A 26606-nucleotide genomic window follows, 5' to 3' on the forward strand; every position below is an offset into this window, starting at 1 on the left:
TATTGTGTTCATCAGACGCACCTGCACCAACAACTTCTGAATAAGACCCTCCAGCAGGAAAACTCTGCCCTGCTTTGTGTCGAACTGAACACCGAGATACTCTAACAAGTGAGACGGCTGAAGACTGCTCTTAGTTAAGTTCACCTCCCAACCGAGCTCCTGCAACAAGGGTCACAATGCGGCTCTCTTCCAGAGATTTGGTCTGAATGAACCAGTTGTCTAAATACGGGTGTACCAGGATCCCATCCTTCCTCATCTCTGCCGCTGCCACCACCATAAGCTTGGAAAAAGTTCTGGGTGCAGTGGCCAGATAAAAAGGTAATGCTGGAAACTGATAATGATGACCCAAGATCATGAATCACAGAAAACATTGGTGCTCTAGCTGGATGGGAATATGCAGGTATGCCTCTGACAGATCCAAGGAGGTCAGAAACGCCTCCAACTGTACGGCCATTATCACCGAGTGCAAAGTTTGCATGTGAAAATGAATTACCCACAAATGACGGTTGACCCCTTTGAGATCCAGGATGGGACGAAAGGAGCCCTCCTTCTTGGGCACAACAAAATAGTTAGAATATCAACCCCTATTTTCTTGAGACGTGGGCACTGGAACAACAGCCCTCAGACTAATGAGCCTTGACAATGTACAATCCACTGCCTACCTCTTCTGCGGGGAGTGGCAAGGAAACACCTTGAACACGTCCCAAGGAACACTGCGAAACTCTAGCGCATATCCATCTCGTACCACCTCCAAGACCCACTGGTCTGACGTGATTTTGACCCACCTCTGATAAGAGAGAGAGGCGACCCCTCCCCTATATCTTGTTCCGGGGTGGGTCAGCACACCTTCATTGGGAGGCTCAGGGAGTTCCACTACCAAGCCTGTGCCCCATCTGGGCTGACTGGGATGAAAGGACTGAGACCTACCAGAAGGCCAAGTCCTCTGAAACATTGTTGCTCTGTAGGGTCAAAAATGCTTGGATCCCCGCACGGAGACTGGAGGAAGTAGGCAGCCCTACCAAAAAAAATCCCTCCTTCTCATTTTTTTTTTACTTTAGGTGAGCTCAGCTGGAGACAGAGTTGGTCTCCGGCTGCGGGGGGAGAGAGCATATACCATTACTCCCACGCTCGACTTCCTGCACCTTCTGTCTTTCAACTGTTTCAACAGCTAAGGCCATACTAGCTGAAAAAGAAAAAAGGTACCGGACCAAGGCACTCATCTGAGGGACTATGGAAATCATTTCAGAAATTCTCAACTGTAGGAGGGACAATTTGGTATCACTGCAGGAGAGCGGGGCAAATTAAATTTCCTTCTTTTTCTCCTTCTAAAACTTAAAGCAATCGCCAATAGGGAGATGCACGTCCACCATCTGCTGGAGATGGAGAATACTGACAGGCTAATGTCACTGCAGGAGTATATATATACTGTGATGACAGCTTTGCTCCATCTCCATCTGCTGGTAGAGGTGCATAACCCACTGGTTGTGAATTAATCTGTCTGGAAACTAAGAAAAAAATTATTAAAAAAAAAAAAATTACCTAAAAGACAACAAGAAGTCACATCTCAAAAAATATATAGTTGTACTGGAGAATGTGCAGAGAAGGGCGACCAAAATGATAAGAGACATGGAAATGCTTCCCTATGAAGAAAGGCTAAAGAGATTAGGGCTGTTCAGTTTGGAGACGAGATGACTGAGGGGGGATATGATAGAGGTCATGAAAGGACTTGAGCAGGTTAATGTAAATCAATTATTTACTCTCCCAGATATTTATTTATTTTTATATACAGACATTCAATCCGACATATCACATCGGTTTATATTCGGTACTGTAGGTATTTCCCTATCCCCACAGGGCTTACAATCTAAGTTCGAAGGACTAGGGGGCACTCCATGAAGTTAGCAAGTAGCTCATTTAAAACAAATCGAAGAAAATTCTTTTTCACTCATCGCATAGTTAAGCTCTGGAATTCATTGCCAGAGGATGTAGTTTTCGCAGTTATTGTAACTGAGTTTAAAAAGAGTTTGGATAAGGTCCTAGAGGAAAAATCCATAAACTGCTATTATTCAGTAAGGAACAGTAGCTTGAGATCTATTTAATGTTTGGGTACATGCCAGGTACTTATGACTTGGATTGGCCACTGCTGAAAAACAGGATGCTGGGCTTGATGGACCCTTAGTCTGACCCAGTATGGCATATCTTATGTTCTTAATGAAACCAAATATGAATTTATGACATGATAAAAATAGATTTAAAAATAGTAGAAAAACGGAAAATTCAAGGGTTAAAAAAGTTTCACTTCACATACTGCTTATTTGCAGTTTACAAATAGTAAAGAAAGCAAATCATATGAACTTGTGAAATGTTGCATGGTGTAGCAGGAGTAACCTAAACTACTTTAGGCTGCTTTAGCAAGACAGGCAAAGTTTTTTCAATCTATAACCACTGAAACTGGACATTTTCCACTCCTTTGGCAAGGATGTTCTATTATTCTTACCAGCTGTCTCACTTTCATGGGAACAAACCATCAAAGCGTACCTCTATACCGCATGTCCAGCAGCTGCACTAGTGGCCGATGAGACTCCACCATTAGAAGCAATGATTTTGTGGCAGCATTTCCTATGACGGGATTGGTTGCAGATGAAAGTTTATAAACAAGTTCATCCAGGATGGAATGAAGGCTGTTCCCATGTATCTGAGATAATACTGAGCTAGCAAAATCAGAGAAACAGAAAAAGCTTTCAATTCAATTTACAGTAGCAAATTTAATAAGCCAATGTTTTTATTGGGGGGGGGGGGGGGGGGGGGGGGGGGGGGAGAGAAACTCTTTGTGGACTTCTTGTACTATGGATCATTATCACATATGTGTGACTTTTGAATTTTGTATTAATGCTGAGTAGTTCAATAAAGATTTAAATTAAAAAAAAAAACCAAAGGAGGCCAGTATTCAGAAATGTCTGGCTAAAGTTCTCTGGGATATGTGGTGTGATAAGCAAATAACTTTATTCAAATATATTCAGCAGGACATTTATCTAAACAGCTACGGTACCCAAATGTAATCTGCTTTGAAGTGCCAAAAAGCAGAATATAAAAATCAGATAAATAAAATAAAAGTATACCTACCTGGATAACATTCAAATCTAACCAGCTATGTTTGAATATAGCCAATTAGGTTGTTTAAAGGGGGATATAATACAGATTTTTAAATACGTGAAAGGTATTATGTTCATGAATCAAACTTTTTCAGATGGAAAGAAAGCTGAACTAGGAGTCATAAGAAGCTCCAGAGAGACCAACATTAGGAAAAATATTTTCAATGAAAGAGTGGTGGATGCATGAAATGCTCTCCTGTAAGAACAGTAATGGAATTCAAAAGGGCATAAGATAAACAGAGGATCCCTAGTAGATAGAGGATGGAAATGCAAAAATGGGGAAAAGCTATGGTAACTCTAAGTGTAACATTTCTGAGTGGGAGTAACCTGCCCCAAGTGGCAGTTACAAGCTTTAACAGAAGTCATGGGGTAACCTGAATGGAATGGCAGTGACAATTTTTAACAGCTTGAGCAGGCAAAATGGACAATTTGGGGCTTTATCTGCTATCATTTACTATATAAATATGTAATGTGGGCCACAATGCCTGACCCCCTCCCATCCTCCCAAAAGTTACCAAAAACATTGTTGGCCTATTGGCCCAAGAAGCCTCCATAGCCCCCCTTCCCCTAACTGGCAAAATACATTTAGAATCCAGGCCACTACTCCCTCACAAGTCAACCATCTGACACCCCCATATCTCCTACAGATATCGGGAGAGGTACAAGCATTCATCTCCAGCACATCCTGCGTTACAATGAGAATACTATTCCAACAGCAATGCTGGATTTACCAGGACCTGGATGTGAGTACAGAGCTCCCGACGGCCGTAGGAGATTTGGGGGTGCTGGGTAGAGTGGGAGGGTTCATGCTGGGTTTGCGGGAGGGGAAGTAAGGGGGGGACGACCTGAATTCTAAGTTTTTTGCCAGCTGGCAGGAGATGGGTGGAGAGGCTGCTTGGGTTGATAGGCCCATAATGTTTTTTTGTAATTTTTGGGAGAAGGGAGCTATGGCCCATATTACTTACATTTTATAAGTTTGGGGGTGGGTGGGTTGGAGAGGATCAGCCAGTGGGCCGGCAGTGAAGTGTTGGGTCTTACCCAGCTATGGAGAAATTTCCTTACCTGTTAATTTCCTTTCCATTAGTCATACTATACCAGTCCAGCCTTGACAGGTGGGTTATTGCCCCCTACCAGTAGATGGAGGCAGATAACACTGTATTTCTGTGTGACATCACAGCCACTATTTTAGGGGGTGGTGCTAGCAGCAGGAATCCAGTATCCTTCTGATAAAGCTTCAGATCAGACCCCATCAATTAAAGACTAATCAAACAACAAGCAGAAAAATGAGAAGTTTCCCTGTAACCCGAAAACAGATGGAAAGTAAACAAAAAGGAAGCCAACATCAAAGGCAAGACAAGGTAAAAAAAATGTTCTCAACCAGAGAAGAAAATCAAGCCATCTGAAAAAGAACAGTCTTGCTTCCTGGGTGGGTCCTGGACTGATTTAACAGGAGAGGAAATTTCTCCTTCCATCTCATCCTGCTACACTAGTCCAGCCTTGACAAATGGGAAGTACCCAAGCTTCATCTACCCAGGTGGAAGGAAACAGCTGCCCCAAAACCCACTGCACTGTAAGCAGTATCCTCCCATGCCAACACACACAGCCGATAATGCTTCACAAAAGTATGCAGTGAAGACCACTTGGCCGCCCTGCAAATATCGGCTGGCACAAGTGCATTAACCTCAGCCTAGTATGTGGACTAAGCCCTAGTGGAGTGAAAGCACACCAGATCTGGAGGGTTGTTGCACTTCAGCAAAAAAGCTGACTCAACCATCTCCTTTATCCAATGAGCCAGGATAGCTTTAGAGGCCACCTCTCCCTTACGTGGACCTCCAAAAAGGATGAATAGTCTGTCTGACCTGTGAAAGTCATTAGTGACATCCAAAAATCATACGAGAACCCTCTACACATTAAAAGCACCTGACACTGATACTCAGATTCACACTCCTCCCTAGAAAAAGCTGGAAGTGAAATTGACTGATTAATATGGAAAGCAGAGTTCACCTTTGATAGAAAGGACAGCACTAGTTGAAACACAACCACATCCACCAAAATTACATGAAAAGAATCCTGGCAAAACAGGGCTTGGAGCTCAGAGACTCACCGTGCTGTTATGGTTTTGAGGTGTTTGGTGGATTCTTAGCTGCTGCAGTGATGGCCACTCCCATGGGGAGGAGCCTCGCAGAGAACTGCAATACCAGGCTAGACTCAGATGCACAAACACAGAGATAGTTTTTATTATACAGTTTGTAGAGTTCACCAGAGGTGGCAGTAGTGAGTAGATTCCTGCAGCAACAGTCTTGGGTCCTCGGCTGAGGAGACCCATCCCACAATGGTGGTATAGGGAGCTCCGATGCAGATTTCCAATGAGAAGCTGTAGGTGAGACAGACTGGTAGATGTAGATTACTCACATTCTTGTAGCTGTAATGGTGGAGTTCCCAGCAGGTAGAAGTATTGGTAGCAAGCACCAAGGTAGACAACTCAGGCCCTCGAGGAGCGAGTACCTGGATACTGGATAGGCACCTGGAAAGAAGCATAGGGCCCCGAGGAGCGGGTCCCCAAGTTAGTAGAACCCCGGAGGGTAGAGAGAGCTTCCAGCAGCAGCAAGAAGCGGCAGAGCAGCTTAGACTGGACGAATCCAATCTTTGCTAACTCAAAGTCAGTCAGCAAATGGGCAACCTAAATACCCGGATGTTGTGACGTCACTTGAGGGGAACGCCCCCAGGTTTGCGCCAATGTTGGAATAAAGAAGTGAGTAGCACGCGCGTGAACCCTAGGAGGCCCTCAGGTGAATCATGGCGGAATGCTTTGCCACAGCCGTTCTGGGGATGCCGGAGAGTGCGGCAAGCAGACCCGGCGGTCACCATTTTCCCTGAGGCTGGTGAAGAAACCAAATATTGAGGTGAGGCATATGAGACGATGTCGTCTGAGTCCAATGGACGCAACAGTGCTACGCAAACTGGAACCAGAAATGCCATTTTCAAAAATAAATCCTTCAAGAAACTCCATTTCAAAGGCTCAAAAGGGGCCCCTCATTAAGGCTTTCAGCACTAGACTGAGATCCCTCAGGGGAACAATGGAATGGAAAGGTGGTCACAAACTTTTTATGCCCCTCAAAAAACGGAACACATCCGGGTGAGACACCCGCTATGGGCTCTCAGTAGCAAGAAATAGTTGCCACCTGCACCTTTAATGAGTTCAGGGCAAGTCCCTTGTCCAGACATCCCTGGAGAAAGGCCAAAATATAGAGAGCCACTACTGGCCAGGGCTCCATCCTAGACTTGCAGAAGTGTTCAACAGGTACCAGACTCTAATGTAAACCAACAAAGTGGACCATTAGAGACATCAGTAGTGTGGAAATTACCATTGGAGAATACCCCATCTTGCAGAATCATTTCCACTCAAGAGCCAGTCCATAAGATAGAATGAAATTGGATCCTCCATGCAAACGGGCCCCCAAGTCAGCAGACCTCACACCTTCGAAAGGCCAACAGGACAGTCCACCTGAAGCCAGACCAGATCCACATACCAGGGTAGAGGGAAGAAGCAAGAAGAGCTAGTCGAATTGCCCTGGTCTCCAAGTGGTTGATGGACCACGAGGCCTCCTCCAGAGACCAAGTCCCCTGGGCCAACTGATCCTGACAATGAGCACCTCCCAGCCCCAATGTGAGAGGCACTCAACCGTTGTGACCAAAATCCAATCCAGAGTAGCAGGGTTATCTCCCTTCAGTAAATGGTCAGGAACCAACCACCAGAGCAGCGACTAGTGTACCGCCTGGCTCAGAGGAAGACTAACTCCGTAGTCCTACAACTTTGGAGATCATTGAATCAGGAGCGATGCCTGGAGTGAATGCATATGAGCCCTGGCCAATGGAACCAAGTCCAGAGTCACCGCTATCAGACCGAGAATCTGCAGATAATCCCATGTGGAGAGGATCGAAAGGTCCAGAAAACTTTGGATCTGACTGAGAAGCTTGTGCACTCTCTCACCCGTGAGAGCTTGTCTGTTGAACCGTGCCCCCAGATAGTCCAGAGACTGCCTGGGCTGCATGGTACTTTTGGCAAAATCAACTATTCAGCCCAAGCCTTCTAAAAACTGAACCACTTGACGAGTCATGCACTCCGCCTCCTTGCGAGACTGTGCACAGATTAACCAATCATTGAGGTACAGGTGGTCTGTAATTCCCTCACATTGGAGAGCTGCTGCTACTGCCACCACCATCACCTTGGTAAAATCCTGTGGTGCAGTCACGAGAACAAAAGGTAACACTTGGAACTGAAAGTGCTCTCGGAGCACAAAACCATAGATTCATTTGATCCCCATCCCAAATAAGAATATGGAAATAGGCTTCCGACAGGTTCTGCAAGTACATTCGCTCCCTCTGTCAAACCACCATGAGAATGGACCTCAAACTTTCCATATGGAAAAGGCGGAATCCGCTGGCAGTGGTTCATGCCCTTGAGATCCAGAATATGGCGGAAAGAACTTTCTTTTTTAGGTACTACGAAATAAATGGAACAACCACCTTGACAGTGTTAAAATGGGGGAACCAGTACTACTGCCCGCAAAAGCTGCAGTTTCAGCAGGGTTTCGCAAACTGCTCTCTGCTTGGCCGGAGCAGCGCAAGGGGAAATCAAGAAGACTTCTTGAATGGGACAATATAGATCCAAGCTGTAACCAGCACAAATGGTCTCCAGCACCCACTTACTGGTTGTTATGTGAGTTCACTCCCTGAAGAACTCCTGTAGCCAGCCTCCTACAAAAGTGAGTGAACCCACAGAACCTCATGAAGCGGCTCTACCGGCCCCTGAAGAACCACCGGCATCCCTCCTTTGTTTTCTGGCTCCACAAAAGGACTGACCCTCTTCTTGCAACCCCAAATATATATCGGAGATGGGACCAAAGTACTGCTTACCTGGCTAATACAGGTACAGAGAAGGGCAACCAAAATGATAAAGGGGATAGAACAGCTCCCCTATGAGAAAAGGCTAAAGAGGTTCGGGCTGTTCAGCTTGGAGAAGAGATGGCTGAGGGGGGATATGATAGAGGTCTTTAAGATCATGAGAGGTCTTGAACGAGTAGATGTGAATCGGTTATTTACACTTTCGAATGATAGAAGGACTAGGGGGCATTCCATGAAGTTAGCAAGTAGCACATTTAAGACTAACCGGAGAAAATTCTTTTTCACTCAACACATAATAAAGCTCTGGAATTTGTTGCCAGAGGATGTGGTTAGTGCAGTTAGTGTAGCTGGGTTCAAAAAAGGTTTGGATAAGTTCTTGGAGGAGAAGTCCATTAACTGCTATTAATCAAGTTTACTTAGGGAATAGCCACTGCTATTAATTGCATCAGTAGCATGGGATCTTCTTAGTGTTTGGGTAATTGCCAGGTTCTTGTAGCCTGGTTTGGCCTCTGTTGGAAACAGGATGCTGGGCTTGATGGACCCTTGGTCTGGCCCAGCATGGCAATTTCTTATGTTCTTAATCCTCTTGGGGCAGATGAAGACGTGCCTCCTGGCAATGGCCCCATTGGAGGAATCACCGGCACCAAAATTGGGGGCTCATCCAATTTCTCACTGCTCCCAGCACTGTCCCAGAATCTGAGCTCAATCTCACAAGAAAATCTAAAATGGCTGCCTTCTGGAGGTCATGCAGCAGACCGCATTTCAGGGCCCCCAGAGGTCGGTGCGCCAAAGAAGAAAATGGGTAATGAGATGGACGTTAAGCCTGCTTTTGAGCAGAGTCCAGGTGTTTCCCCTGTCTGGGCACAAGCCATGCAAAGTGGCCTCTTTTCTGACACAGCCCAGGTGACTCAGCAGGCCTCGCAGCACCGGTGACCGTGTGGCTTCTCTGTGATTTCCTCTTCTCAAGTCGGTGCAAAAGCAAACAGTTCCAAGTGAGCATGCACCTGCTTCCTGGCAGCACTGAAGACACTGGTGCCTTCTGCCCACTACAGCCCCAAAACACTTTCCAACAGTGGAAGGCTCCTCCCCTCCCCCTCCCGACTTCAGGGGCTGCTTTGCGAAGAAGCAGGGAGGGGAGAAGAGGAAAAGAGAGAAAGATAGGAGCCAAGCAGAAGAAGCACATGAGCAGGAGGGAAAGCAGGAAAACTTCCTCTCAGAATTAAAAAAAGACAACTTATCTGAAACTCTGATCTTTTTCTCTCTCTCTTAAAAAAAGAAAAGAAAACAAACAACCCCACAGGGGCTGGAAGACGAGAATTGGGCTTGTACTGCTGGCCCTAGGGTTAGATCTGAGATCCAACGTCAAGTTGCTACACCAAACCAGACCTACCATCTGCTGGAGGAAGAAAATATGGGATTCCTGCTGCTAGCACCATCTCCTAATTAGTGGTTGTGATGTCACACGGGAAAATAGTGTTGTCTGCTTCCCATCTGCTGGTAGGGGGGAAATAACCCACTTGTCTAGGCTGGACTGGTGTAACAGGACAAGTTGGAAATTTTGAATATAGCCAGTTATGGTTAAAGTTAACTGATTATCTAGGGACATGTTCCTGGATAACTTTAACCCTACTCAGAGGCACATCCAGACTTAGCTGAATAACTTATTTGGCCAACTCTGAATACTAGAATGGCCCGAGTAAGTTATCCAACTACGTTTTTTCTGCCCCAGAATGCCACGGAAATCCTCCAATTTATTTGAATAAGAACATAAGAAAATGCCATACTGGGTCAGACCAAGGGTCTATCAAGCCCAGCATCCTGTTTCCAACAGTGGCCAATCCAGGCCATAAGAACCTGGCAAGTACCCAAAAACTAAGTCTATTCCATGTAACCATTGCTAATGGCAGTGGCTATTCTCTAAGTGAACTTAATAGCAGGTAATGGACTTCTCCTCCAAGAACCTATCCAATCCTTTTTTAAACACAGCTATACTAACTGCACTAACCACATCCTCTGGCAACAAATTCCAGAGTTTAATTGTGCGTTGAGTAAAAAAAGAACTTTCTCCGATTAGTTTTAAATGTGCCCCATGCTAACTTCATGGAGTGCCCCCTAGTCTTTCTACTATCCGAAAGAGTAAATAACCGATTCACATCTACCCGTTCTAGACCTCTCATGACTTTAAACACCTCTATCATATCCCCCCTCAGTCGTCTCTTCTCCAAGCTGAAAAGTCCTAACCTCTTTAGTCTTTCCTCATAGGGGAGTTGTTCCATTCCCCTTATCATTTTGGTAACCCTTCTCTGTACCTTCTCCATCGCAATTATATCTTTTTTGAGATGCGGCGACCAGAATTGTACACAATATTCAAGGTGCGGTCTCACCATGGAGCGATACAGAGGCATTATGACATTTTCCGTTTTATTCACCATTCCCTTTCTAATAATTCCCAACATTCTGTTTGCTTTTTTGACTGCCGCAGCACACTGTACCGACGATTTCAATGTGTTATCCACTATGACACCTAGATCTCTTTCTTGGGTTGTAGCACCTAATATGGAACCCAACATTGTGTAATTATAGCATGGGTTATTTTTCCCTATATGCATCACCTTGCACTTATCCACATTAAATTTCATCTGCCATTTGGATGCCCAATTTTCCAGTCTCACAAGGTCCTCCTGCAATTTATCACAATCTGCTTGTGATTTAACTACTCTGAACAATTTTGTATCATCTGCAAATTTGATTATCTCACTCGTCGTATTTCTTTCCAGATCATTTATAAATATATTGAAAAGTAAGGGTCCCAATACAGATCCCTGAGGCACTCCACTGCCCACTTCCTTCCACTGAGAAAATTGCCCATTTAATCCTACTCTCTGTTTCCTGTCTTTTAGCCAGATTGCAATCCATGAAAGGACATCACCACCTATCCCATGACTTTTTACTTTTCCTAGAAGCCTCTCATGAGGAACTTTGTCAAACCGAAACAGTACAGTACGCTCCGATGGAGCGCACTGTTAGCCGGCATTTGGACGCGCTAGCTTTACCCCTTATTTAGTAAGGGGTAATAGCGTGTCCAAAACGCACGTCCAAACCCCCCCCCCCCCCCGAACCTAATAGCGCCCGCAACATGCAAATGCATTTTGATGGCTCTATTAGGTATTCCCGCGCGATTCAGAAAGCAAAATGTGCAAAGCCGCACATTTTACTTTCAGAAATTAGCGCCTACCTTTCTCCGGGCACCGGGAAAGTGCACAGAAAAGCAGTAAAAACTGCTTTTCTGTGCACCCTCCGACTTAATATCATGGCGATATTAAGTCGGAGGTCCTGAAAGTTTAAAAAAGTAAAAAATTAAAAAAAATAATTTAAAAATGGGCCCGTGGCTGGCGGGTTGAAAACCGGACGCTCAATTTTGCTGGCGTCCGGTTTCCGAACCCGTGGCTGTCAGCGGGCTCGAGAACCAACGCCGGCAAAATTGAGCGTCGGCTGTCAAACTCGCTGACAGCCGCCGCTTCCATCAAAAAGAGGCGCTATGGACGCGCTAGTGTCCCTAGCGCCGCTTTTTACCGCCGGCCCTAATTAAAATAAATTAAAATACTGTATCACGCGCACAGGAGAGTGGCCTGTGCCCACGCCGGGAGAGAGGGCGCTCGCCCGCGATTTTACTGTATCGGCCCGTTAGTCAGATAAAATGTATCCGGATACAGAGATCAGATATTCAAATCTTAGGGTTTGTCCTGCTAATGCAAAAGTTATCTGAACAAACCTCAGTGAATACTGATCTCTAATAGTTTTGGTTCTGTAAAATCTGAAGGCTTAAAAATGAAAAATAAAAAAAAAAAAGATCAGAATATGAGCCAAAATATAAACGGCAAAATAACAGGAGCCATACTTTTGAATCTTGTTCCTCACATCACCTATACTTTTCATGCTAAGCTGTGTTTAGACAATGATCATGGATGCAAAGATAACAGAAAGGGGATTTTGAGAAGCCACCTCCAGGCAAGATCAATGGCATCTAAACCATGTAGAACAAGAAATGCTATCATTTCCCTTGATAAATTGTTCCAGAGCTTAATCTTTACAGAAGCAAAGGGGGGAGCAAGGAGTGTAACCTGCATGGAGCGACAATTACTACTCTTAACAGAAGGTACAATGGGAGGATGGGGGTAGCCTACATGAAGAGGTGGTTACTACCCAAAAAATTAAAAAGCTTGCTGGGCAGACTCGATGGACCATAGCAGAGTAGATCTGGAAACTTTTCACAGTAAATCTAAGGAGTTTCTTATGTAGGAGTTGGCAACACTGATAAGCATGCTCTTTATAAAGTTCTGCAGTTCCATACAGCATAGGTCCATGTAGGCAGGGGTTCTGGCAACTCTGTAAACCATACCCCATGGCACAATGGAGACAAGAGTCCTAGTGGGCAGCAAGGACACAGGTGATGGTGTTGGGTTAGTGAAAAATACTAAAGTGAAGAATGCTAGGGTCTAGCAGGGACAAGTGAGATATAGGGAAAACATTCTCCAGTGAATTTCACTGGGTGTTAGTGATTCAGAGGAAACCTTGAAACATGAATTCAAAACTTTCCATCTGCCATTGATTCTGTGTAACCTTGAGCAAGTCGCTTTATCTCTCACTCCTGGCTTTAAACTTGGCTTCGCATTTTGACCTGCCTAACCATTACTGTTTGCAAAAGCAATATGGTTAAAAGCACAGCTTAACTATATGATTTAATCCTGAAAATTCTGCATTATCAGAAGGTGTACTGTGTTTATGGGAAAAAAGTTATTTTTCAACATCCAAATAAAATGTTCTCCTTTAAAAGGAAAATATATTTTTCTGATGTTATTTAATGTATCTGAGAAACAGCAAGATTTTTATTTACAGCCTGATTCACACCATTTGGCTGGCAATTCCTACTCTGTAGTGTAGATTTATTTATTTGCTGGAAAAGCAAACTCAAAGACTGACTAACTGAAGCCTACTCTGGTGTAGAAACCTGAAAGAAACACATCCACTCTGTGCCTCAAAATGTTCAAAGTCCTCAAAGCTTTCTGACCAAAACCAAACTGGTGAGAAATTATTTTGTATTTCTACATCAGTGTGAGCAGAACACCAGTAGAACTGAAAGCTATTTTGTTTAATTATCCATGATGTCATGCGGCAGCACCGAACAGACCTCTCTGTCTTAGCTAGTAGATCTTTTGCGCTACTGAATATGTGTGGGATCCCCCTCAGTTGATTTCAGAGCTAATTCTAGCTAAGTAATTAACTCTCCAGGGAGGTGGGCAGGTATTTAGCATGGCTAATTCATCCTGCTGTCTACAGAGAACACCTTTTATAAGCAAACTTGCTTTCTCCATTAACAAGCAGGGCTGAAATAGCCATGACTTATTTATTTATTTGTTTGTTTTTTATATACAGACATTCAACATAAGTCACATCGGTTTACATATAACAAATTAAAAAAGAAAAGGTTACATTGTAATAAATAGTAGAAAGTAGATAGACAAAATAGTAGAGGGAGAATTAATTAATGAGCAGGGGAAATAAAGAAAGTATGATTTGCAAATATTAAATAGAGTGGTGATGATGATGATTCTTCTTATTATGTTGGGTATGCTTTCTCAAAGAGCCATGTTTTTAATTTTTTTTTAAATGTTTGTGATGATGGCTCAATTCTTAGTTCAGTGGGGAGGGTGTTCCATAAAAGTGGCCTGGCCAATGAGAAAGCGCGTTCTCTTGTTGAGTTGAGGCAGGTTAATTTTGGGGAGATAGTTGCAAGGAGACCAGTGTTAGTGGAGCGCAGATTTCTCTTTGGGACTTTGAAATGAAGTATCGTATCCATCCATTTTGTCTTGTTGTTGTATAAAGCCTTATGAATAAGGGATAAAGTTTTATACTGAATTCTCTAAGTAATTGGCAGCCAGTGCAGTTCTTTGAGAACTGGGGTGATATGATCTGATCTTCTGCTGTTGCTGAGTGATCTTGCTGCAGCATTTTGTAGAAGTTGAAGAGGTTTGATAGTGGAAGCGGGAAAGCCAATGAGTATTGCATTGCAATAATCTAATTTGGAAAACAACATGTAGGGAGTGCCAAGCTGATGGTTGCAGCAGAGCCTATATTGAATAAGCAACCCAGACACCACAATAGAGAGTAGACTACTGGGGGAATAGATTACACAAAACTGCTTATCCACATTTACTGTCTCTTTCTTAGAGATTGTTCATTTAGTAATGGAATGCAAAAGTGTGTACAGACAACCATGCTGCAGCTTTGTAGATATCTTCAAGCGCTATGGCTCACAGATGAGCCACTGATGCAGCCAGGGCTCTAGCTTAATGAGCCCTGATGGAATCTGGAATCTGTAAGCCCTGCTAGTGTATAAGAATGCACAATGCAGTCTAATAGCCAATTGGACAATGTATGTTAAGCTATTGCTATGCCCAGTCTGTTAGGATCGTAAGGAATAGTTGAGAAAACTGATGATGAGGCGGAGTTCTTCTCTTGTAGTAAGCAGAGACCCTTTTATATGAAAAGGCTCTCTCACTTTCATGTGCATGTGGCCTAAGGAAGAATGAAAGTAACATGATGGCTTGATTATTTATTTATTTATTTATAGGCTTTTTCTATGCCGGCACATCATGCCGGCTTACATTGAACTGAAAGGAGGAAAATACAATGAAACAGAATAATAAGAAACAGAGTAACATATCATAGTTAAAACAAATGGTGTAAAATATGAGCAAAAATTAAACATTATATGATTATTTATAATAACATAAAAAGAACTGATAGGTAGGGTAGAAATTATGAAAGGGGGTAAAAACTTTGTACAAAAAACTAAAAATAACTTTATCTTTTATCATTGAGTACGATATACAAGGTTATAAATATGCAGAAAATTCCAGGGGGAGAGGGTAAGGGGCACAGATAGAAAGGAAGAGAAAGGTGTATGGGGGAACGGGGAGAGGGGGAGGGCTGTCAGTGGAAAGTCTTTGAAAGGTCCATTTGGTCTGGGTATGCCTGCTTAAAGAGCCATGTTTTGACTCCTTTTTTGAAATTGTTGAGTGACGGCTCTATTCGGAGAGAGGGGGGGAGGGAGTTCCAGAGGGAGGTGCTAGCTATGGAGAAGGCCCTTTCTCTGGTGAGGGACAGATGCGCAGCCTTCAGGGAAGGAGTGTGTAGGGTACCTGCATGAGCACTTCTTGTGGGGCGGTTGGAAGTGCGGAAGTGAGGCATTTCTTCCAGCCAGGTGTGATTGAGTGTGTATAATGAGCGGTGGAGAATGGTCAGTGTTTTGTATTGTGAGCGGAAGGAGATAGGCAGTCAGTGCAGGTCTTTTAAAATTGGAGTAATGTGTTCTGTTTTGCGGGTGTTTGTTATGATTTTGGCCATGGAGTTTTGGAGGATCTGGAGTGGCATGATTGTGGTAGCAGGAAGGCCGAGTAGGAGGGCGTTACAATAGTCCAGTTTCGAAAGCATAGTAGTCTGGACTACAGTTCGGAAATTATTAGTGTGTAGCAGATGTTTGAGTTTCCTGAGGACATTTAATTTGTAGAAACCTCCCTTTATGAGGGAATTTATGTAAGGTTTGAAGTTTAGTTGATGGTCGATAAGGACGCCCAGGTCTCTTACAGCCTGTAATTTGTGTTGTGGAGCAGTTGTGTTTTGAGGTGTGTTGTGGGGGGAGCAGTCAAGATGGGTGGAAAAGATGAGTAGTTCTGTTTTTGCTGTGTTTATTGCTAGGTGTAGGTTGGATAACATTGTTGTTATTGAGGTGAGGCAAGATTCCCAGAAATGCATGGAATCCTCAATGGATTTTTGGATCGGGATAAGAATCTGCACATCATCTGCGTAAAGGAAAAATTTGAGGCCTAAGTCAGATAGTAGTTGGCAGAGGGATAAGAGGTATATATTGAATAGGGTTGATGATAAAGATGAACCTTAGGGAACACCTTTGTGTGATTGGTATGTGTCTGTCAATTGTGTGATTGGTATGTGTCTGTCAATTTTTACTACGTATTCTCTGTGGTTAAGATAAGAGGAGAACCATGAAAGTGCAGTGTCAGCAATGCCTATTTCTGCCAGGCGGGTCATTAGGATTTGATGATTGACAGTGTCGAACGCTGCCGAGATATCTAGGAGGGTGAGCAAGTATGAGGTTCCGTGGTCCATACCTTTGAGGATGGTATCTGTCATTGATAGTAGTAGGGTTTCGGTGTTGCGGGCTTTACGGAATCCAAATTGTGAGGGGTGGAGGATGTTGTATTCTTCTAGGAAGTCGGAGAGTTGTTTGTTAACGACTCTTTCCAAAATTTTTGAAATGAAAGGCAGGTTGGAGATGGGTCTGTAGTTAGCTAGGTCTGATGGGTCAAGGTTTGGTTTTTTAAGGAGGGGTCTTACTACAGCAAGTTTGAGTGGGTCTGGGATGCTACCATGAGTGATGGAGCAGTTGAGTTCGGCAATGAATTTTGCAATAGTGGATGGGATAGCGAGGAGAGTTTTTGAGGGAATGGTGTCTAGGAAGTGGGATGCTGGTTTCATCTTCTTTAGAAAAGCTTCAATTTCAGCGTTTGTTATGGGATCGAAGTTTCTGCATTTGTTCTTGTTGTCAAAGCATGGCGACGATACAGGGGAGGGATTGGTGGGTAGACGAGTGAGGATGTTGTCAATTTTTTTCTTGAAGAAAGCTGCTAGTTCCTGGCATCTGTTACTCGAATTGTCCTCGTAGAGAGCGGTGGTAGCGGGTTTAGTGAGGTCTGTGACACAAGTGAAAAGTGCGTTTGCATTGAACTGATAGACATGGACTTTGGCGTAGTAGTTCCGTTTGGCTTGGGTGATGGCTTGTCGGTAGGTATGTGAGGCATTGATGTATGTGGCTTTGAGAATAGCAGATGGTTGTTTATCCCAGGCACGTTCTTTGGCTCGTAGGTCGTTTTTGATCATCTTTAAATCATTCGTGTACCATGGTTTTCTTTTTTCACTTTGCGTAAGGGGAATTTCCTTGTGGATGATAGGGCATAGCTCATTAGCAATGGAGGTGGTGAGATTGTTCCAGGACAGCAATGCTGTGTTTGGGTCTTTAAGGTTGAGATTGTAAGTTATTTTATCAAAAGCTAGAGCGATATCCTCTGTGTTACAAGGTTTGTGGAAAGAGATGGTCTTGCTGTGATTCTGTGGGGAGGGAGTGGGGGTGTTGGACGTGAGACTGACGTTGATAAGGGAGTGGTCAGACCATGGTACAGGGGTGATAACAGGAGGGTTAAGTATAGAAAGTTGTGAATTAACAAAAATGAGGTCAGGCGTGTGACCTGCTTTGTGTGTGGGTTCATTGATGATCTGACTAAAACCAAGGGCTTTGAGGGTATCCAGCAAGACCTCGCAGGCTGAGTTGGTAGGGTAGGCGACTACGTGGAGATTGAAATCTCCTAATATAATTGTGGGGAGTTCGGTTTTGATGTGGTCAGTGAGGTATTCAATGATGGGGGAAGGGTTGTGATCAATTATGCCTGGGGGGGGCATAGACGAGGCAGATCTGTAGCGATTTGGATTTAAAAAGCGCTATTTCTAATTTGGGAGGGGATTGTAGAGGTTGAAGTTTGAGGCTGAGGCTTTTCTTGGTTGCCAGGAGTAGACCTCCACCTCTCTTCTTTGGCCTTGGTACAGATAGGATGTCGTAGGTTTTTGTTGGAAGATGGTTTAGGAAGACATAGTCTGTGTTTTTTAGCCATGTTTCCGTGACTGCACATATGTCGGGGTTGAGTAGGTCAAATAGTACGTGGCCTTTTTTTGAAATGGATTGCGAGTTGAAAAGGGTGATAGCTATTGTTGTTAGGCCTAAGAATTGAGTGAGTGGAGATATCATGATGGGGACTAGGGATTTGCATTTGTTGGAGGGGTGAGGGTGGGTTGAGTGGGGTTTGCGTAATGCAGGGCAGTGACGCCTGGGTATGGTGAGTAGACACGTGTGATTTAGAAAGGGGGGTTATATAGAGAGGAAAGATAGGGAGTCACTGGAGCACAAGTGGGGTAAAAACAGCTTATGCAGTTTGCTACAAAGGCGGTAGAGGTTGGGTAACAGGAAGTAGAAATTCAGAGTGGAAAATTATAGACCGATGGTTAATTACGTATATTGATGTTCGTATATTGATTAATATTGTAAGCAGATAGTATATTCAGTAGAAACTTTGGGTGGGTGGAAGAACTGCACATAAAGATAATGAACCAAAGCCTGAGGTTTTCTGACTCATCTAGCTGAAGCGACTGCTACAAAGAATATTACTTTCCATGTTAGAAACCAGAGTGTAGCCTACTCTAGTGGTTCAAATAGCAGCTTCACTAGTTATGCTAGAACCACATTTAGGTCCCAAGGAACAGGAGGTTTGACAAATAGAGGTTTTATATGCCATAAGCCTTTCATGAATTTAGAAACTAAGGACAAGTGGAGCTTGGCTTATCCTTGAATTGAGTATGATAAGCTGCTATGGTATTGAGATGTACTCTTATTAATGAGGTGCTAAGTCATGAAGCAAAAAGAGAGGGCAAATAGTTCAGTAACTCTAAGTTTGCATGCAAAACAATCCAAGTATTATGTTGACACCATGTAGAGAATCTTTACCATTTAAAAAAAAGAGAGTACACTATTCTAGTTGATGGTTTTCTGGCAGACATTATTACGTCCTCCACTTCCTTTGGTAAGGGGGATCCGACAATTATTGAGTGCTTATCATCCAAGCCGTCAAGTTGAAGGAGGGAAGGTTTGGTTAAAATAGACATCCCTCTTCTTGAGTTAATAAGGATGATCCAAATTCAAGACGGATCATCGACCGAGGCTTGTCGCAGCCGGCGCGGGTGACCTACCGGGGTCCGAGCCCCAACGTGAGGTGAGGCCTACCTCTTCAGGCCCGACCGACAGACGCAACTGTGACACTACTTCCAGTCCCCGCGGCCCCTTAAAGGGCTGAAGCCTTTGTCCTGCTGCCCTCTTCTCACGTCGCCCGCAGACGTCGACCACCAATCGCCCCGAGGCCTGCCATACCTCAATTCAGCGACCGGGCCCCCTCAGCGATCCAGCGGCCGGGCCTATAGCGTTCCACCGCCTAACTCCGTGATCCGGCGACCGGGCTCCCTCGGTGTTCCAGCATCCAGCTCCACAGCGCTTCTCTACACCGACTGGGACCTCAGCGCTCCTCTCCACTGACCGAGGCTCGTCACAGCCGGCGCGGGTGACCCACCGGGGTCCGAGCCCCAATGTGAGGTGAGGCCTACCTCTTCCGGCCCGACCGACAGACTCAACCGTGACACTACTTCTGGTCCCGCAGACCCCCCCTCCTCCTCAGTGACTATTTAAAGACTGTTCCCCTGCGTCCCACACCAGGCGTCTCGTGCACCAAAGGAGCGCAACTAAGGGGCTAGCCCCTTAGTGCGCCCCTTTGTGCTGCCCCCAATGAATCTTATCTCTACCCTTCATGACCTAACGCCTCTATCTAGCAATATCCGACGTCCTCTCCATTACACTCTTTCGTTACACCACATACCAACATCTCTACACTTCTCTAAACTTCCTCCTTCCTAACCCCCCCCCCCGCCTCATACACCTATCATAATTCTTCAGGTACCCCCTCTACCAGCCCCTCCACTAATACGCAGCACCACTGCATTCCCACCCTCAGCTACAACAGACACCGACCCGCTATCTCATATATTACTCGGCAGCGCTCATTCCTTAAAACCATCCTTCCAACCATGATCTGCCCACCCCCCCCCCTCACACAATTCCTTGGTATCACTGCCCTCTCTATTATCCTTTTTAACGCTCAATCTTTAAGTAAAAAAATGCCCATCCTTAACGACATGCTCCTTGAAACTCCAGACATTTGCGCAATAACAGAATCGTGGCTAAAAGATACTGACATTGTCCTCCTTAACTAACTTCCCACTGACATGTATAAGATCATTTCCATCCCTAGACCTAAAAAAAAAAAAAAAAAAAAAAAAAAAAGGGGGTGGTATCCTACTGGCTATTAAAAACCAACTTAACTTAACACATCAACCTATCCCCTCACCACCCAAAATTGGTCTCTTTAAATCTTCTTCATTGCAAATCTGCCTAATTTACACCCCTCCAGGAACACTCGACAACAATCCCTCCCCCCCTGATGGAATACATAGCCAAAAACGTATCCATCGACACCCCAGCTATCATCCTAGGTGACCTCAACCTTCACGTTGACAAAATACCCCTAACACCATCATGTGCCACCATCCTGGAAGCCCTCAAAGCCATAGGATTCAAACAGATCATTAACGCACCAACACACAAAGCCGGCCATTCCCTTGACCTAATCTTTATCAATCACCACATAACTGACACCCCAACCTGCACGCCCATTCCATGGTCAGACCATTACCTCATAAAAACTTCCTGCTCCCTAAAGAAATCCCACACCCTCCCCGACTCTCACAGTACCATACACTTCAGAAAAACATGCAAAAGGGATGACCTCATCCAGGCCCTCGCTAACACTCTCGACAACCTAGATCTCTCAAGTGCTGACACCGCCCTTGCATCATGGAACAACCACACATGCATAGTTGCCAATAGGGTTTGCCCCCTGCAATCAAAGCAACTTAAATCCCAAATCAACTCTAGAAAACCCTAGTTCTCACCAGAACTTAAAGAGTTGAAACACAATCTTAGAAAATCTGAAAGGAATTGGCGCAGAGAACCTACCCCCACTCTCCTTGCGCGATACAAGTCTTCCCTACACATCTATAGAGACATGCTAGATAACGTAAAAAAAACCTTCTGTGCCATAAAAATTCACCAATACCAGTTCAATCCACGAGCCCTCTTCGAATACGTCACCTCCCTCACTAAAACAACCCCAGCTGCCATTCCAGAAAAAGAAGCCAAAGTTAAATGTGAGGATCTGGCAACATTTTTCCATGACAAAACAAATAAACTGCTAACACGCTTCCCAACTACCCTACACATCCCACAGAAAGCCCACTCCCCCTCTTCAAATAACCCCTCCCACAAACCTCACATCACTGGAGCTCACCACGGCTCTCGAAATCGAATCCTTACTTAAGCCAAGCCATCATCCCACCCCTCAGACACTATCCCTACAAAACTTCTCATTACCATACCTAACGTAATAGCCCAACCCATTGCCAACATAATTAACACGTCCAAAGGAGGAGTAGTACCCAGCCCACTTAAACAAGCAATAGTAAAGCCCATTCTAAAAAAACCTAAGCTCGACCCCACTGATCTATCCAACTACATCCCCATCTCTAATTTACCGTTCATCTTAAAAATATTAGAGAAAACCATCAATCGGCAACTCACAGATTACCTAGATGACCATCAAATCCTCTCTCCCTCCCAATACGGTTTTCGTAAATTCCATAGTACTGAAACCCTCCTCTTATCCTTAATTGATCACCTCATCAAAAGTCTAGATAAAGGACAGTCCTATATCTTGGCCATCTTAGACATCTCGGCAGCTTTTGACACCATCAGCCATAGTATCCTCCTCCATCATCTTAATGAAATTGGTATAACTGGACTTGCACACACCTGGTTCAGTTCCTATCTCTGTAACAGAAACTTCAAAGTTAAAATTGGAAACTATGAGTCTAAAGAAATCCCACTAAACCAAGGTGTCCCTCAAGGTGTTATGCTCAGGCTTGTGAACCCTTGGCCGACGAGAGGATGGTATACCTTTCAGACGATCCGTAGGTTCTCTCGTCGGGTGGCGAGGCAGAGCAGGAGATGGGACCGGCTGACCCTGGGCACTAGAGACTGATGTGACTGCGGAGGCAGATGAAGAGACGGGAAGAGGAGCTGCGTCTTCACCCCTGGAAGTCTGTGGTCCCCCCAGGAGAAGCCCGTAGGGACCCAGACCGCTGGGACTTAGGCGGACCTTTGAGAGGTCAGGGTGACGGTGCAAGGGCTGACTGGAGCTTCGCCCTGGAAGCCCACGGTCCCCCCGGGAGAAGCCCATAGGGACCCGGGCCGCTGGGACTTAGGTGGGCCCTTGGAGACGGTAGTCTGGAAGGAGTCCTAAGTCGAGTGCCAGAGGGTCGTCGCTCACCAGTCCGAGGTCACACACTGAAGGATCACCACTTGCCAGTCCAAAGTCACGTACCAGAGAATCACCGCTTGCCAATCCGAAGTCGTACACCAGAGAATCACCGTAGGCCAATCCGAAGTCAGGAACCGGAAACGACAAGACGAAACTGGAACAAGGTCCAAAGCTCAAGGAACTCACCGAAGCAAGCAGACTAGACTATGTGGGACGTTGCCAAGTCACTGAATGAGCAGAGGAAGCTGCCTTTTAAACTTCCCCTGCTCTAGCTGACAGAGAACAGGTGAAGCCATTTAAAGGGATTAGGTCCCTTTAAATTTGTAAAGGAGACGCGGCCTCGCGCCTAAAGATGGCGGCGGCCATCTGGAATTTCGCCTCGCGGAGGAGAGACACCGCTGGACACTGCGAGGGGGGAGCAGGATGGCTCCCCCTGCAACAAGCAGCACCGGCCCAAATCGGAGCCCTCCCCCTGGGCTCCCTCGGCGAAGGAATGCTGTGGCCAAGGTAGGGGGCCGCGGTTGTGGGGCGCCACGGCCGCGGAACACAACACAAGGCTCTTTCCTGTCATCTACACTTTTCAATATATACCTCCTACCGCTCTGCCAACTTCTATCCAATCTCAAGCTCCCACATTTTCTATATGCAGATGATGTACAAATTCTCATCCCTATCACTGACTCATTACCTAAAGCCCTCAACACTTGGGAAGCCACTCTACAATCAATCAACAAACTTTTAAACAGCAACCATCTTGCCCTAAACACCACAAAAACTGAACTTATGCTTATCACCCCCACAACCCACTCCCACGCTCTCTCCCTACATCACACGCTTCTACCCCACATCTCCTTTTCCCAACAGGTTCGGGACCTAGGAGTCACACTAGATGATCAAATTAGCTTCAGGAAATTCATCAACTCAACACTTAAAGAATGCTTCTACAAGATACACACACTAAAGAAACTGAAACCCCTCCTTCACATCTCTGACTTTCGCACAGTCCTACAAACTATGCTCTTTTCCAAAATTGACTACTGTAACTCTCTCCTCATAGAGTTACCCAAGAACGCCATCCACCCACTACAAATTCTGCAAAAAACACTGCTGCCCGAATCCTCACCAATACTCACAGCAACGAACACATTACTCCTGTTTTAAAAGAGCTTCACTGGCTACCTATATCCTCCCGCATCCAATACAAGACCCTCTCAATCATTCACAAAGCACTACACAACCCTGACATGAACCGGTTCAAAGACTCTCTCCAATTCCACTCATCCTCCAGACCAACCAGAAACCAATACCTTGCCACTATACGCACTCCTTCTCCTAAATTCACCAATCTCGCTTCCTCCAAAGCCCGAGCGCTTTCCTTAGCGGGTCCTGTCTTATGGAACTCAATGCCTGCAGATCTGTGCCAAGAACTATGCCCGAAAAACTTTAAGAAAAAACTCAAAATGTGTTTCTCACAGGCTTACTCCTAATATCCTCATTTCGACCTCTTAATTTCCCTCTTCTTACCTTGTCATTGCCTCTCCCCCTCATACCCCCTAGCCAACTCCCTATCCCCACATCCCTTCCTCCTACACCCCGTCCCTTCCCCCCCCCCCCATAGTCCCAGCTTTCGGCCCCACTCCCACTTCACTCCCAACACTTCTCATTATTCCTTCTCCTGTATATACTATCTAGCATTGTTTATCATGTATATACTATATAGCATTGTTTTTCTGTTAAATATCAAATATATTTTGCAATTCTCCTATACTATGCTACTCACTCAAGTTTAATGTATATATTCCTTCTCGTTCCTTGTCAAACGCCTGTGGCGTAATGTTTCTGTTCATTGTACACCGATGTGATATCTTGGATGAATGTCGGTATATAAAAACCATTAAATAAATAAATAAATAAAATCAGAGGACTGCTGGACAGCTGTATTAGATAAGTAAACGAAACTTGTCTGGGCAAGCTGGAGCTATGAGGATCAAATGGGCATGAGCACCTTTTGCACCATTCTGGCCAATCAGTGGAATTGGTGGAAAAATGTACATGAGATCTGCATTCCAGGTGAGCAGAAACGCATCCTAAGCAGATCTGAGATCCCTGGGCAGATCTTTTCCAGTTTTCAGTTTTGTCCTGACGCAAATAGGTTGATTGTTGGAAGTCCCCATGGACTGAACAGTCTTGTAGGCCGTTGACTGTTGCAGAGACCATTCATGTGGCCAAAAAATTCTGAGAGGCAATCTGCTAATGTGTTGGAGATCCCTGGACTGGGAATCAAACCCAAACTTGAATAGCAGTACTGCGTTACCAGGCTGGCCTGCACAAGAGAAGTTCTCTTAATACTAGTTACCTCATCCATTGCCTGAAATGTATATCTTTATAGAAACATAGAAATGTGACAGTTGGAAGTTGTGTTTTGTTTGTTTAATTATGGGGAATATGGCAGATTTGCTGCAATGGTATTTGTTTGTTATTTCTCTTCAATAAAGATATTTATACAAAACAAAAACAAAAAATAGAAATGTGACAGCAGCAGAACAAGACCATACAACTTATCTTGTCTTCCATCCATACCAACTGCTCAACTGTACAACCTGTACCACTCATGTCAATTGTATTCACAGCATACAGATAGGCAAAGTATGAAGTTTCATAAAAAACAATATTATGTTCATATATATAAAACAGCATTTATTAGCACTTAAGTCTTGGTCCACCCAGTCTCCACACTACCTCCAAACCATCTTCTTCCCCTTGCCCTTACTACTGGCCTCTGTAGCTCTTCCTAGCATGCTTGAATGGCCCAAGGCTCCACTACTAAGCTTAATATTTCCTCCTTCCAACTTTAAACCACGACCGCTTATCTTAAATCATTAATGAGAGTTAATCAACCAACCTGTTAACTCTTAAAATATTCTGTAACATAGACATCACTGTAGTTCCTGTTTCAACATCATCAGTCATGAGCAACTGGAGAAAGTGGTCAGACTGCAGCACTGAAACATGAAGAACATATATCAAGGACAGATCACTGCACCATACAATGCATGCAGCTTATGCAAATTATTATTTTACTGATCCTATTGAGGCTATTTAACGTCATTAAAAGCTAAGAAAATGGATATGGCATTAATAATTAAATATCCTTAATACCTCCCTCAACCAAAAATATATGTGGAATATGTCTTCTGCATATGTAATACATCTTTCACACTAAGATGTTTGTACTTACAAAATAATAGGGTCAGTCCTTAAAATTTGTTATGGCGTTAATGCACACGATAAAACATTAATGCATGGCGCGAATACAAATTTTTGGGAGGGCAAGATCAGGGAGGAGTTTGGGCGGGATTTAGTAAAATAAGGGGCAATATCGCTTGGTTTTAACGCCAGAAATAACTACACCTTTTTTCCTGGCGTTAGGCTGTGCGTTATGCCTGAAATGGCCATAACGCAATTCGCAATACATTTTTTGAATTGCACTTTGGCTGTTTCTGGGCTTGGGAAGGGTGGGGGGGTGGGAGTGGAGGAGAGGGAGAGGGAGAGAGAGAGAGAGAGAGAGAGAGAGAGAGAGAGAGAGAGAGAGAGAGAGAGAGAGAGAGAGAGCCTCTGGGGAGGCCCTCACAGTGTGCAACTATTAATATTTCTATAGGAGGGCCATCTAGTAGGTCGAGGTAAGGTGTTGGTGGTGGTTTAGGAGCCAGTTTTTCACGTATAGTGAGACATACGAACAGCACAGTACACCTTGGTGAAGATTTGACATCATTTGGAGTGAGGAAAGTCTCACAAAGATGAAATTTTGAACTATATTATCTCACCCTAGCTTGATAGCAAAAAATTTACAAAAACATTAATGCATACAGATCCTTCTGTACTAATTAAAAACTAGCTAGCCACATCACAGAACAACAAACAAAGATGGCAATGTTAAACAAGGAGATATTAATCACCATAAAATCAATACTGAAACCCCAAGATTTCAATTTCCTGCCCCACCAACTAGCAAAGTTTTACACGGGTAAAATTTAGCCAGATAAAGAGAGTTGGGTAAATCTCGCTGAATATCCCAGATGAAGTTAGCCAGGTAACTTTCCAGTCACTGCACCACTCAATACACACTTCAATATTTTCATCAGATCATGACCTACCCCATGGAATTTGAAAATGGACAGAAGTCTTGAAGTCATTTACCCAGGTAAAAGGGTTGTCAGAAAATTGCCCTCACTTAATCCGGCAAAAAGCCTGCATGAGATTCCATAGCACATGTATTCTGAGCCAGATTGAGGGAAGGCATTCCCAGGGTGGAGGTGGGAGATGCATTTTAAGCTGGGTTGGAAAACACATGTAGAAAAAGCAGGTGCAAAGTCTGCATATCCTTTGTACTCATGGATAACTTTCAATGGCATTACTAGATGTACACTACTAGCTCTTACCTCTC

At 44.5% G+C, this 26606-nt stretch overlaps 1 protein-coding gene across 2 annotated transcripts in view; it reads right to left on the bottom strand.

Annotated features, from left to right (window-relative positions):
- The window catches only part of IQCB1 (IQ motif containing B1), a 113708-nt gene that overhangs the window by 54015 nt on the left and 33087 nt on the right, over window positions 1-26606 (bottom strand). For both annotated transcript variants that reach the window (XM_029605207.1, XM_029605206.1), the window contains 2 exons: window positions 25065-25164; window positions 2539-2711 (listed from right to left, as the gene is read on the bottom strand). In XM_029605207.1, the coding sequence (XP_029461067.1) occupies window positions 2539-2711; window positions 25065-25164 (273 nt within the window). The remainder of the gene's footprint in view (window positions 1-2538; window positions 2712-25064; window positions 25165-26606) is intronic.

This window comes from Rhinatrema bivittatum, chromosome 6 (assembly GCF_901001135.1).
Source record: "Rhinatrema bivittatum chromosome 6, aRhiBiv1.1, whole genome shotgun sequence".
Lineage (NCBI taxonomy): Eukaryota > Metazoa > Chordata > Amphibia > Gymnophiona > Rhinatrematidae > Rhinatrema > Rhinatrema bivittatum.